The 14,417-nt window shown below is 39.3% G+C and overlaps 1 protein-coding gene across 4 annotated transcripts in view; it reads left to right on the forward strand.

Moving 5' to 3' along the window:
* The window catches only part of LOC127412020 (phospholipid-transporting ATPase VD-like), a 51,204-nt gene extending 39,959 nt beyond the window's left edge, over positions 1–11,245 (forward strand). For 3 of the 4 annotated variants that reach the window (XM_051648049.1, XM_051648051.1, XM_051648050.1), the window contains 3 exons: positions 6,465–6,569; positions 6,790–6,977; positions 9,809–11,245. In XM_051648049.1, the coding sequence (XP_051504009.1) occupies positions 6,465–6,569; positions 6,790–6,977; positions 9,809–10,016 (501 nt within the window). In that variant the 3' untranslated portion in view covers positions 10,017–11,245. The remainder of the gene's footprint in view (positions 1–6,464; positions 6,570–6,789; positions 6,978–9,808) is intronic. The other variant, XR_007892384.1, reaches the window with a different exon arrangement.
* Positions 11,246–14,417: the final 3,172 nt, after the last annotated feature.

Consider the following 14,417-nt stretch of genomic DNA (forward strand, 5'->3'; position numbering starts at 1 on the left):
CATATTTTACTGTAAGGCTTAATGCACAGATCTGATCTTTTCTCCATATCCATTTCTTTCTTTTTTCCCCTTTTTGTTCCGTTTACATTCACTTAAGACATAATCAAATGTGTTTACATTAATTACCTGCCAAGAAGCTCTAGGCTGTCAGTCAGCATTTACATGAACAGCAATGAACATGCTATTATGTTACTTGCAAATGTTCTTAGAAATATCGAAAAACATCACAAGAATATAATTAATTCTTCAAAAAGATAACTCCCTCCACGATTCACATGTAAGAATTCCTATACATGCATTCATTTACCGACCTGAGCGCTGCCAGGTGATGATTTCACAACAAAGCCCATCAGTTTTTCACATAATTTTGACCAGATTTATGTCCACATCAATGATTAAGGTAATAATCTAGTTAAGCCTTTATTTGAAAATAGTTTAAATAATCCAATACATCTATTTAGAATTCCTGTATATGTGGTTACAGATAAACTAAAACGTGCTCGTTCTTTTACCGCTATTTTCATCTGGAAATACTGGGATGCTTGCTGTTGCAATTTATTCCACTGCATTTCGGTTATTTTGCACATGTAATTCAACTAAATAATGATCATTAATGTCCTCAACATTATGTTAAAATACAGTATGTGTGCATAAAATCAGCCTCGAGTGTATCCTAAAACTTCCTGATAGACTTAGGGGGGCTTTCATGTGTTTGTATATTGATTTATTTATTTTAATGTTCAAAATGTTTGTCTCTTCGCTGCTAAATCTGAGCTTGACATTTCATAACTGCTTGACATCTTGTACCTCCAGAATAACATTGTATGAAAATTCTGTTTCAGCGGATATTAATATCTGAAATAAAAGGAGAAACATATACAAGTGTTTAGACTTGGGTCAGATGTCCAGATATCGAATATCTATCTAATTTGGAACCAAATTTAGAAGTGGCTCAAATCAAATGCCAAAAAAGCAGATCTCATAAGGCAAGTTTATTTATACAGCTTATTATTTAAATAAGCTTTAGATATACATTTTAAAGAAAATACAAGATACATAAGAAACAATTAAGAACATGAAATAAGAATAAAAAGTACAACCCCAATTCCAAAAAAGTTGGGACAGTATAAAAATTGCTAATAAAAACAAAAAGGATTGATTTGTAAATTATATTCACCTTTTGCTGTATTGAAAGCACCACAACCACACATAATATGATGTTTTACCTTGTGAATTTCATTGTTATTTTTAAATTTACAGTAATTTCAAACCAGATGATTGCAACAAGCTCCAAAAAAGTTGGGACAGTCGAGTGTTTACCACTGGGAAACATCACCATTTCTTCTAATAACACTTGTTAATCATTTGGGCACTGAAGACACAAGTTTGTTAAGTTTAGAAAGTGGAATTTTCCCCCAATCATCCATTATGTAGGTCTTTAGCTGCACAATTGTACGGGGTCTTCGTTTCTGGATGGTGTGCTTCATAATGCACCACACATTCACCAATTGGAGATGGTCAGGACTGCAGGCAGGCCAATCTAGCACCCACACTCTCTGCTTACACAGCCATGCACTTGTAATCCGGGCAGTATTTGGTTTGAAGTTGTCCTGCTGGAAAATGCAGGGATATCCCTGGAAAAGATGGTGCTGGATGGCAATATACACTATATGGCCAAAAGTTTGTGGACACCATATGTGCTTGATGAACATTTGATTTCAAAACCTTAGGCATTAATTTCCCCCTTTGCTTTAATAACAGCTTCCACTCTTTTGGGAAGGCTTTCCACTATACTGCATGTAGTAACATGGCTGCAGGTATTTGCTCTCATTCAGACACAAGGCTATCAGTGAGGTCAGGAACTGATGTTGGTCGATGGGGCCTGACTTACAGTTGCTGTTCCAGTTCACCCCAAAAATGATCAGTGGGGTTCAGGTCTGGGCTTTGTGCAGGCCAGTCAATTTCTTCCACGCCAGACACAGTAAACCATTTCTTTATGGACCTCACTTTGTTCACAGGGGCATTGTCATGCTGGAATAGAAAAGGGATATCCCTAAACAGTTGCCACAAATTTGGAAGCACAGAAAGCCCAATCATTACATAAAGAAACATTAAGATTTTTCTTTACTGGATTTAATGGAGTAACGAGATTCGTTAATTAGAAGGGGGTATCCACAAACTTTTGGCCATATAGTGTATGTTGCTCCAAAGTTTGTACATATCTGTCTGCATTCATGGTGTTCACACAGATGTGTGAGTTACCCATGCCATGGGCACTGACACACCCCTGGCCCATATAGACACTGGCTTTTGGACCTGACGCTAATAACAGCTTGGATGGTCCTTTTCCTCTTTGGCCCAGAGAACACGACGGCTGTGTTTTTCAAAAACTATTTGAAATGTGGACTCTTCAGACCAAAATACACAGTTCCACTGTTTCACTTTCCATCTAAGATGAGAACGAGCCCAGAGAAGTCAGCAGCGCTTCTGGACAGTGTTAATGTAGGGCTTCTGCTTTGCATAGTAAAGTCTTAATTTGCATTTGTGGATGCAGCGGCGAATGGTGTTGACTAACAAAGGTTTACTAAAATTATCCCAAGCCCATGTTCATGATATCCATTACAGATCATTGATATATTTTTAAGACAGTGACGTCTGAGGGATTATAGATCACATGCATTCAGAAGTGGTTTTCATCTTGCCCTTTACGCACCAAGATTTGACCAGATTCCTTGAATCTTTTAACTAATATTGTGCACTGAAGAGGGTGAAATGCCCAAAATCCTTCCAATTTGTCTTTGGGGAACATTGTTCTCAAAGTGCTGGATTATTTGCTGAACCATCTGTTGGCAAATTGACAAATCTCAAATGATCCTTGCTCTTTAAGGGCTAGACACGATTGCCTCACCTGTTTAACCTCTCCTGTTTCACATTGCCTTATTTCAACTCGTCAAATTGTTATTTGTCTTAAATTGCCCCGTCTCAATTTTTTTTGGTGCATGTTGCAATCATCTGATTTGAAATTACTGTACATTTTCAAAAAAAAAAATACAATTCACAAGGTAAAACATCGTATTATGTGTAGTTGTAGTGCTTTCAATACAGCAAAATGGTGAATATAATGTACAAATCACTCCTTTTTGTTTTTATCAGCATTTTTCATACTGTCCCAACTTTTTCGGAATTGGGGTTGTAATAAAATACATTTGAATTTTTTTTTAAATGATTAAAATAAATAATAAGAAAAAGAATATTAAATTGTTAACGCCATCCGTAACTGTTGTTAACCTTCCCTGATTAAACAGAGGATAACCAAAAATTGTCAATACATTGAGAAAAAGTTAAAATTAAATTAAAAAAATGAAATAGAATAATTAAAATGAAAGAAAGACAAAAGCAAAAAAAATGAAATCAATAAGTGCAGCACAATGCTCAGTCAGAAAATGCACAGCTAAACAGATGTGTTTTCAGTCTGGATTTAACTGTGGCTACTGTTGGGCCACATCTAACCTCTTCTGGAAGCTGGTTCCAGCTGCGGGTGGCATAATAGCTAAATACTGTCACACCTTGTTTTGAGTGAACCCTCTGTATGTCTAACTGACTTGATCCTAATGATCTGAGAGGTCTGTTAGGTTTATATTCTACAAGCATATATGAAAGGTATTTAGGTCCTAGGCTATTGAGCGATTTATAAACAAGTAATAGTACTTTAAAATCAATTCTAAATATAACTGGAAGCCAGTGAAAAGACCTGAGGACTGTAGTAATATGCTCAGATTTTTTGGTTCGGGTGAGAATCCTGGCAGCCGCATTCTGAATGAGCTGCAGGTGTCTAATGATCTTTTTAGGAAGGCCAGTTAGGAGTCCATTGCGGTAGTCTACCCTACTGGTGATGAATGCATGAACAAGTTTCTCTAAGTCTTTACTGGATACAAAACGTCTAATTCTGGCTATATTTTTTAGGTGATAGTAGGCTGATTTAGTTATTGCTTTGATGTGACTACAGAAACTAAGATCTGACTCTAGAATTACATCAAGATTTCTTACTTGATTTTTTGTCTTTAGGCCCTCTGTCTTGTCATTGTTTAACTGAAAGAAGTTTTGGCACATCCAACTGTTAATTTCATCAGTGCACTGGTACAGAGAGTCTATGAGGCTGTAGTCATTTTGCGATAGGGCTAGATAGATCTGGGTTTCGTCTGCATAGCTATGGTATGCAATTTGGTTCTTTTTCATAATTTGGCCTAGTGGGAGCATATACAGGTTGAACAGGAGCGGTGCAAGAATAGAGCCTTGTGGGACTCCACGTCATGGATGTCCACTCAGATTCATAGTTGCCTATGTTCACATAGTAACCCCTACATTCTAGATATGACCTGAACCTCCTGAGGACCATCCCAGAGAGCCCTACCAAGTTTTCCAATCTGTCTAGGAGAATGTTGTGGTCAACAGTGTCAAAAGCAGCACTGAGACCTAATAATACCAGCACTGATATTTTGCCTGAATCAGTATTTAGCCGAATATCATTAAGGATCTTTATGAGCGCTGTCTCCGTGGAATGATGCTGTCAGAAACCAGACTGTAAATTGTCCAAGTAGTCATTCGAGATTAAGAATTTGTTAAACTGATTGAAAACAAAATTTTCAATGATTTTGCTTATAAAAGGAAGATTTGAAATTGGTCTGTAGTTTTTCAGTATTGAGTTATCTAGATTGCTCTTTTTAAGAAGGGGTTTCACAACTACAGTTTTCAGGGACTTCGGAAATGTGCCTGAAGGGAGTGATGCATTTACTATTTCTAACAGATCTTTTTCCAGACAGTTAAACACATTTTTGAAAAATGTTGTGGGGAGTGTGTCAAGACAGCAGGTTGAAGTTTTAAGATGCTGTACTATTTCTGCCAGGGTTTTGCCATCAATTTCCTCAAAATTAGATTTGGTGACTAATTTCTGAAGTTTATGGGTGGGTGCTGTATGACCTCAGTGCCTCAGAATAGCTGATCGCCATTCTAATATCATTTATCATCTTCATGAAAAAATGCAAACTTGTTGCATTTTCTGTCAGAGAGCATTTCATAGGCAACCTGTGTTGGGGGGTTTGTTAGTCTCTCTGCAGTATCAAAAAGAGTGCAGGTGTTGTTTATATTGCTGTTAATAATGTTTGAGAAGAAGGTCTGCCTAGCTGTGCCTTATTCCAAATTGAAAGCATGAAGGCTGTCTTTATAGATATTATAATGGTTTTCAAGTTGTGTTTTCTGCCACATTCGTTCTGCTTTCCTGCATTTTCTTTTCATGTTTTTCACTGCTGTTGTGTTTTTTCAAGGTGCTTTATGCCTGCCAGTGATCGTCCGGACCTTTACAGGAGCAATGCTATCAATAGTATTGTTAACTTTTGAGTTTAAGTTATCAAGGAGATCATCAACACAGTCTGCAGATATACTCTGTTTCAAAGATATAACCTTGATAAATTGCACACTAGTGTTCTCATTTATGTTCCTCTTTTTGACAGAGACAGATCTAACTTCAGTGGCAGGAGAAATCAATATTTTTAAAAAAAAATACAGAAATGGTCAGATAGCGTATCGTTCTTAATAATAGTGGACGAAATGTTCAGACCCTTTCTAATGAGCAGATCAAGAGTGTGTCCGCGATTGTGTGTGGGTCCATCTACATGTTGAATCAGAAGTGTTTAAAACTGTTTTGAGTTCTTTAGCAGTGTTGTGTTCAGGATTATCTATATGAATGTTGAAATCCCCAGCAATAACAAAACAATCAATTCAGAGGAAGTTGTTTTGTAAAATCATCAACAAAGCCAGGAGAGTACAGTTGAAGTACTGTATTTTTGCTGTTTACACACATGCAGCAAGATCCGATCTGTGCTAGATATCAGTAAAAAAAAAATCTGAATTAGTTGACAGTGTAAATGCAGCCATAGACTATGATCGGTCCTGAAATAGTCGAGTTTGGCTCAACTGTATACATATTTAATCAGTGCATTAACTTGTCTGTTTGTACAACACATTTGGATGGACATTCAAAAAACTTGGAGTGTTGGTGTAGTTACTGCATTTTGTAGGGCAGTATAATTAAGCCATTTGTAGGTTGATTCCCCTGAAAAATGTAAACACTGACACTATCAAAACATTGCTGTTTGTTTGGGCATGCTAACCAGCCTGACACAGCAACACTGGCTTAACCAGTGGCGTGAGTTTGGTGTGGGGCTATATATCCTTTTATTGACCAATGGGATATGAGAGGAGTGTTTGGGGAAACCTGTTTAAAAACTGGTCATTTTTTGCATTTGGTTATGCCGCAGAAATTACACACTTCACCTTTAAAAAAAAAATTGCAATTCAACTTGCCAGAAATTTCTATAGGTGTCTGTTTGAAATGTAATTTATCATTTACATTTTCAGAACAAGTTCATATATAAATTATTACATAATTTCTTTTGTATGTTATGAAGGCATATGCAGGGTCTGATATTGGAGTATTCTCCTTTGGATCTCCAATTAATTGCTCCGCCCTGCTCATCATCCTCCTGCATCAAGTCATAGAGAGCCGTACACTGGTGAGCCAGTCAGTTTCACAAAGTGTTGTGGATAGCAAATATGTCCATCATATTGTTACTAGAATTCAGTATAATATTTAAAGTAAATCTTTAGGATAATTATTGCATTCAAAACCACATTTTGTAACAAAATGTGCATCCTGTACCACAAGTACTTATGTCTGTATGTCTGGATTACTGTGTATCTTCTGCTAATGATGGTCTTGTGTGATTTTTGCAGACATGGCTACACGCTGGATTGCTCCTCTTTAGTGCGCTGTTCTATTATGCCTTTGTTCTCTTGTTCAGCGTTGCATGTGTGACATGCAATTCTCCTACAAACCCCATTGGCATCGAGACAAAAATGATGTCTGACCCACTCTACCATTTCGTATGTGGACTTACCACGGTCCTGGCACTGCTGCCAAGGTACAACACACACATTTTCATTCATTCTTTTAACAGTCACAATAACAGACTATAGCTCTGTTCCAAAACTTAGTGAGCTGCCTATCTAGACAGCATTTTAAAGTGTCATGACACCCCCCTAATTTCAGAACCAGTTGTTCACACTTCAAATATATATTCTATTCAATATTAAAAAAAAGTGTAAATAAAAAGTTCCATCTGATTAAAAATTGACTATTTTAATCAATATTTGCACATGCCATATATTTTTATGCTCTATTGGAACCTGTGCTGAGTGATGTTTGTGTAGTATGCTAGAGTTGTTGCCTATGTGGAATGTCACTAATCAGTCACATATGAGGTACCATCTTGGTTAGGATGCTGCCATAAGGCCTATTTATACTTCTGCGTTGAACCTACGACGTAGTCTCCGCATACTGGCAAACACGTTAGTTTGCATTTATAGTTCTGCATTGGTGTGTCTGCATCATTCTGTTAGTACACAGCCAAGTGCTAGTATATTGAGAAAATGCTTTTATTTCTGAAATAATTATACATTTCATAAATAAGCAAAAGTGATGCAATTCATGTATTCAAAAGTATTTCTTAAATTATTGTAACATTTAAAAATGAGTTTATCAAAGTATTGTAAACATATTGAGATGTAGATACATATTATTTATTAAACATTTCTGCCATGAAGAGAGAAATAAATCAGGCTTTAACTGTATACCTGCTCTTGGATCGTGTGAATAATAATAAATAAATAGTTCAGTGCTCTGTGCTGATAGTTAATTAATAAATAGCCAACTCAATTGAGCAACGCAATAATGGGTGTCATTTTAAAGCTTAAAAGCTGTACTTTACAATGCATAAAAGCAATATAACCTATGCTAAACAGGTGCTTTTTAATTTGCTGACAAATTAGAAGTGTTCTGTTCATAACTTATGAAGTGATTATTTACTGTACATCATACTGTCAAACATATGTTAAAAACATTATATATATCAGAAAGATCTCGAGTAGAAAACAACAAATATTGTGTCACTAAAATACCAAACTGTGACGAGGAGGAGGGCGGGGCTCCCAATCAGGCTAATCAGCCGAGGAGAGGGATAAGGTCGAGGTGTTTGTGTTTTGTGTCTTTTTGTTTCATTAAATATTTGACTGTTCAGCCAGTTCCCGCCTCCTCCTTGCCCATTTGAACCGTGTTACATTGGTGCCGAAGCCCGAGAAGGAGGAGGGTTTCGCTGTCGTGGAGTCCTCGCCACTGCCGTCCGTCCAAAGAGCACTTCACACTGTCACCTATGGGCAATTTAGAGTTTCTTATTCACTTGACCTGCATGTTGTTGGGCTGTGGGGGTAACTGGAACACCCGGAGGAAACCCACGCAAACATGTGGAGAACATGCAAACTCCACACAGAAAGGCCCTGGGTGAGCCGGGACTCGAACCGGGGACCTTCTTGCTGTGAGGCGACAGTGCTACCCACTGAGCCACCATGCTGCACAATCATAAATAAATGCCACAGCCGTCCGTCGGGGGATGGAGTCGCCGCTGCCGGCGGCCTGGACGCGGAGGAACGGCCGCCATCTGCGAGGTGAGGAGGGGCTCGCTGCCGGCCGCCTGGAGTGGTGGAGCCGCTGCCAGGGGCGGAGGAGCTCGCTACCGGCCGCCAGAATGCAGAGGGGTCGGAGAAATGGCCGCCGTCCGCGAGGGGTGGAGGGGCTCGCTGCTGGCCGCCTGGAGTAGTGGAGCCGCTGCCAGGGTCGGAGGGGTTCGCTACCGGCCGCCAGGACGTGTAGGGGCGTTCCATCCGCCAGGGGTCCAACCGGGGAGGAGCGGCTGTCGTCCGCCAGAAGGTGGAGTGGTCGAGGACCAGGCGACGGCGTGTCTGGGAACCAGCGAGCAATTTTTTTTTCTCTCTCTCCTCTCTTTCTCTCACTGTCGCTCAGCCTCACTCTTTCCTCGCCCCTTTTCCCTCTCCTTGTTGCCCTCCCAGGTCTCGAAATGTGGGGAAAGCCTGCCGGGAACACCACCCCTCAGAAGGGGGGGGTACATCATGCCGGGGGTTCCCCGGCCTGAGGCAAATGAGGGAGGAGTGTGACTAGGAGGAGGGCGGGGCCGGGCCGTGAGTGCGCATGGCCGCCCCCCCAATTGGGCTAATCAGCCGAGGAGTGGGATAAAGCCGAGCCGGATGCGGCAGTTTGAGAGAGAGAGAGCCACATGCAGCTGCCGTTTGTGTATTTGTTTGTCTTTTTAAGTTTTCATTAAACATTATTTTGACTGTTCAGCCGGTTCCCGCCGCCTCCTTGCCCATCTCTATACTGTTACACAAATTTATATTGAGTAAAAGCCCAGAGCTAAAAAAAGCACAGAGTTTATAAGTTGTAAACAGATGTGTCTCGTTTGCCCTTGTAACTTCATGGAAAAAAAAAAAACGAATATAAAAACAGCAGATGTTCAATGCTCTGGAATCCAAATACAATGAGATGATGCATAGATTTTAACATAATTTTGATGTGACACTACCTCAGATATCTTTTTTGTCATCCTGGAGGACGGTCTGTGTTTACAAAGTGGAGCAATCACAGCTGTTGACATCTGCGTTGGTGCGACGTGTTACATTTTTGGAGATGTGCACTTCAGGCTATGCCGTAACCCCCTTAGCAACGCATAATCCGTTGGTTCAACGTAGAAGTATAAATCGTCCTTTAGAAGGCAGTTGCTTATATAAGAAGTAGACAGCAAGGCACTTAAAAGGTTTTGAAACAGAACTTGTGTGATTTTTAACCTTTGGTTTTTGTTCTTACATATCTTTCTGTTCCACTCTCTTTGTTCGTCTGTCACAGGATCCTGTTTCATGCTTTTTGTAACACAATCTATCCTTCTGACCTGGTGAGAGCACAGAAAATTGAGAAATTTCCTTCAGAAGAGTATTACTCTTGTGTTCGGCAGTGGAGGGAGAACAAAGCCGCTCAAAAATTGTCTCTCAGACACATTCCTCAAAGCCTCAGTGTGAATGCTTGTATCCCAGAAGCAGGTGCCGTTCTCTTCTGACCAATAACAAAATTGCCGTCTTTAACCATATAAGCATGGTAATTAGTTAAAATAATGACCCTATATTCTTGCACTTTAATGATTGGCAGATACTCTGACTGATCAGATCTCAGAGCTGGCTTTTATCTGGTCAGTGAGAGTGTTTTTAAATGCCTTGGTGGAGCTTACAGCTGGACTGCATTGCAAACTCAGAGTCACCCATGGATTTTGTTTTACATAGACTTAAATGTGGTCTAGTGCCGTCTCCTCACTGATATGCAGAGAGCTGTTTACATGTCACAGGCTGTGCCTGTAGCCTTTTGAATTACATATGCACTCTAGCACCACACAGGAAATGTTGAACATACCTCTGCTGTTTTGGAGGGATTTGAAAAGGTGTGGGTTCCTACTGTGATCCTACTGTAATGCAATGCTCAATTTTTGGTTATTGAGGCTAAAATATTAAAAGTTGCACAATTGCTTTGATCACTGTTATGGAAAATGAGACTGTATGTAACTCATACAAATCCCCTTGCAAAATTCTTTCACATTCGTTTACATTTTTCTTCTCTGGTTGAGCTTGAATTGTTAAAGATGAAAAACGATCATGATTGAATTCTATTACAATGCCATCAAATTAACAGATTTTCAAGTGACTAACTTTGGTTGGAAAGTAGTTTTCTGTCTCCAGCAATAATCACTGGTTGCTGGACACATAAATTGAAAGAAGTAAATTGATCGGAGGAGCAGCCTGAATGTTGGAATAAGAAAGTGTCACTATATTTGCACATGTTAATTTTTGCTGATCTGGTTGTCCCTAAGTAATTAGAAAGCACATTACTGTTTCCTGCGCATTAAAATCTGATCATGGAGTACTTCATGGAGAGAGGCATTTACATTAGGGACAGTGTGAATTTTTCCTGATCAGGAATAAAATGAAGCGACGAGAATAATTTGCGTATGTATTTGTGACTTGGCATCCTTTATGTCCATTTCTGTTTTCATTCTGAAAGTGAACATGCATACCAGATGAATTAGAGATGGACAGATCCAGTATTTTATACATGCTTTTTATTCTAAAAATTCTTATGACAGAAATGAATGCTTGAGTTTTGAAAGCATGAATTGATCTTAAATGATTTCAAGTGAATGACTTGGAAACCTATTATTTTTTTGTCATTTATTATTGTACATCTGATGTAAGCCATTTGTGTTATTTGCTAAAGTTTTAATAAAACACTTAAATCTTGTCTGTTTAATTTGACTTGAGTCAATAAAATGAATGTGTACACAACAGGTAGGGCGAATACAGGCTAATACAATGCTGTGCACTACATTATAAATACAGAGAAGAGATGCCATTGTCCTTATAAACAGCAGTAGTTTGTGTTTAACTTAAAATGTTTAATCGGGCTATATATAGCTTTACTGCTTTAATTTGATGATGATGAGTCTGCATACAGAAGGGAGGTTGAACAGCTGGCCGTCTGGTGCAGTCAAAACATGCTGGAGCTGAACACTCAAAACAGTGGAGATGATAGCGGACTTTAGGAGGAACACCACAGCATTATCCCCGCTTACCATTCTGAACAGCACTGTGGCTGAAGTGGAGTCATTCAGGTTCTTGGGCACTACCATCTCACAGGACCTGAAGTGGGAGACCCACATAGACTCAATTTTTAAAAAGGCCCAGCAGAGGTTGTACTTCCTTCACCAGCTGAGGAACAGTACTACTCAGCAGTCATTGAGTCTGTCCTCTGCACTTCAATAACTGTCTGGTTTGGTTCAGCTACTAAGTCAGACATCAGAAGACTTCAAAGGATAGTTCTGACTGCTGAGAGGATTATTGGCGCTCCACTACCCACCCTGCTACCCACCCTGCTACCCACCACTGTACACATCCAGATTGACGAAAAGTGCTGATAAAATCACTCTTGACCCCATTCACCCAGCACTTCCTTTTCGAACTGTTGCCCTCTGGCCGGCGCTACTGAGCACCAGAACAGCCAGGCACAGACACAGTTTTTTCCCTCAGGCCATCCACCTCATGAACAGTTAAAACTTCCCCCAAATACTTTCCTTTTTGTCAATACAACTATGTGCAATATTCAATCCATTCATTCCTACTGATATGTATATTTCATTTATATTTTTTAACATCTCCTACCTCTTCTTCAATACATTACATCACCTGCACATTACTGTATTTCTGTATATAAAATATTCGAACAACATTATTGCTCTAGTGTATATTTCTGTTTTTATTTATCTGTTATATATTATTTTTATGTCACTATATGTATATATGTTTAAATGTATATGTTTGTATGTATGTATATATGGTTGAATTCTCTTTGCACTTGAAGCTTCTGTCACCATGACAAATTGCTAGTGTAAGAATACTTGGCAATAAAGCTGATTCTGAATCTGATACATAACTCTTTGTAAATAGAACCTTTTTGGCATAAAGGGTTCTTTGGAGCTGAGTAAAGAACCTCTTTTTCTAAAGAGTGTATTTGTAGGCCTTTTACCTGCACCTGTTACCAGGCACAATTTAAAAAATTTCTATAAAGAAAATCCACATTAGATTATTTTATTTATTTTTCTCTAGTAAGACATTTGTTATTAGGGCGATGATGTACTGCAAAAATCATATTATTGATGAGAATGTATTTTGTTCCTGTAAAAATATATGAAATTCTTAAAACGTTTTAAAAAGTTTTAGAAGCAACACAGCATAAGATATTTAGGATTTTTTTCAGAGAATGTATTTTTAGTATGTTTTACTGTACTGGCAGATTTTTTTTCTTGTTACTGACTTATAGTCAAAACAAGTAAAAAAAAATCTACCGGTGCTGAAGTAAAAAAAGTATTTAGTAATCTAAGGGAATATGCTATAAATTAACATTTTCAGCTGGTATTCTGTAATGTGTAGTTGAACACATTTTAAAAGTAAGCCCCCCAACCCTGCCCTTTACACTAGTAACCCACTTCCCAAACACTACTCCTTAAGATGGTAATTCATTTAGCAGTTTATGCCTATACAAATCTATTCACGGCCAAATGTTTGTGGACACCTAAATGCCAACATTCATACACCGATCAGCCACAACATTAAAACCACCTGCCTAATATGGTGTAGGTCCCCCTCGTGCCACCAAAACAGCACCAACCCGCATCTCAGAACAGCATTCTGTGATGCTATTCTCCTCACCACAATTGTACAGAGCGGTTATCTGAGTTACCACAGACTTTGTCAGTTCGAACCAGTCTGGCCATTCTCTGTTGACCTCTCTCATCAACAAGGCGTTTCCATCCGCAGATCTGCCGCTCACTGGATGTTTTTTGGTTTTGGCACCATTCTGAGTAAACTCTAGAGACTGCTGTGCGTGAAAATCCCAGGAGATCAGCAGTTACAGAAATAATCAAACCAGCCCATCTGGCATCAACAATCATACATGCGATTATCTAATCAGCCAATCATGTGGCAGCAGTGCAGTGCATAAAATCATTCAGATATGGGTCTGGAGCTTCAGTTAATGTTCACATCAACCATCAGAATGGGGAAAAAATATGATCTCAATGATTTGGACCATGGCATGATTGTTGATGCCAGATGGGCTGGTTTGAGTATTTCTGTAACAGTCTCTAGAATTTACTCCAAATGGTGCCAAAAACCCAAAACATCCAGTGAGCGGCAGTTCTGCAGACGGAAACGCCTTGTTGATGAGAGAGGTCAACAGAGAATGGCCAGACTGGTTCCAATTGACAAAGTCTACGGTAACTCAGATAACCGGTCTGTACAATTGTGGTGAGAAGAATAGCATCACAGAAATGCGGGTTGGCGCTGTTTTGGCAGCAGGAAGGGGGCCTACACAATATTACGCTGGGTTCACACATCCTCTGTGAGCGGGGCAGTCGCGTTGGACATTCACATTGGCAGCGTCTTTTCCACGAGGAACAGCAGCGCCTCTGCTCAGAAAATAAAGTTATCTATGGGGTCCTACGCCAAGGTTTTTGTTTAATAAGGTCATAATAAGCTGAGGTTCTTGCTGCTTCACGGACAATAGCGGGCAGTCACGTGCACTTCATCTTCATCAGCACACCTGGTTGTGATTGGATAAGGTTTTTTTTTAGCCTGCTGTTCACCTATACACACGGAATAGCTAAAGGTCAGTCAGTTTATTAATTCTTTCCTTTACTAAGATATTTTATTGAGTTAACTTGCATGCAGACATATAAATTGTAGTGCACTATAGGTTTGAAATCATTTTGATTTGCTTTTGTGTCTTTTCAATAATCGGATTATTTTAGGGTTGTACTGCTGAGCTCAGCGTGAGCCACGTTGCAAATATAGGCTCAACACTGAAACTATCCGCTCACTGCGCATCTGGGACCCTTCACCTTGCAACTCACGCTTGC

The sequence above is a fragment of the Myxocyprinus asiaticus genome, chromosome 21 (assembly GCF_019703515.2).
Source record: "Myxocyprinus asiaticus isolate MX2 ecotype Aquarium Trade chromosome 21, UBuf_Myxa_2, whole genome shotgun sequence".
In the NCBI taxonomy this organism is placed as follows: Eukaryota; Metazoa; Chordata; class Actinopteri; order Cypriniformes; family Catostomidae; genus Myxocyprinus; species Myxocyprinus asiaticus.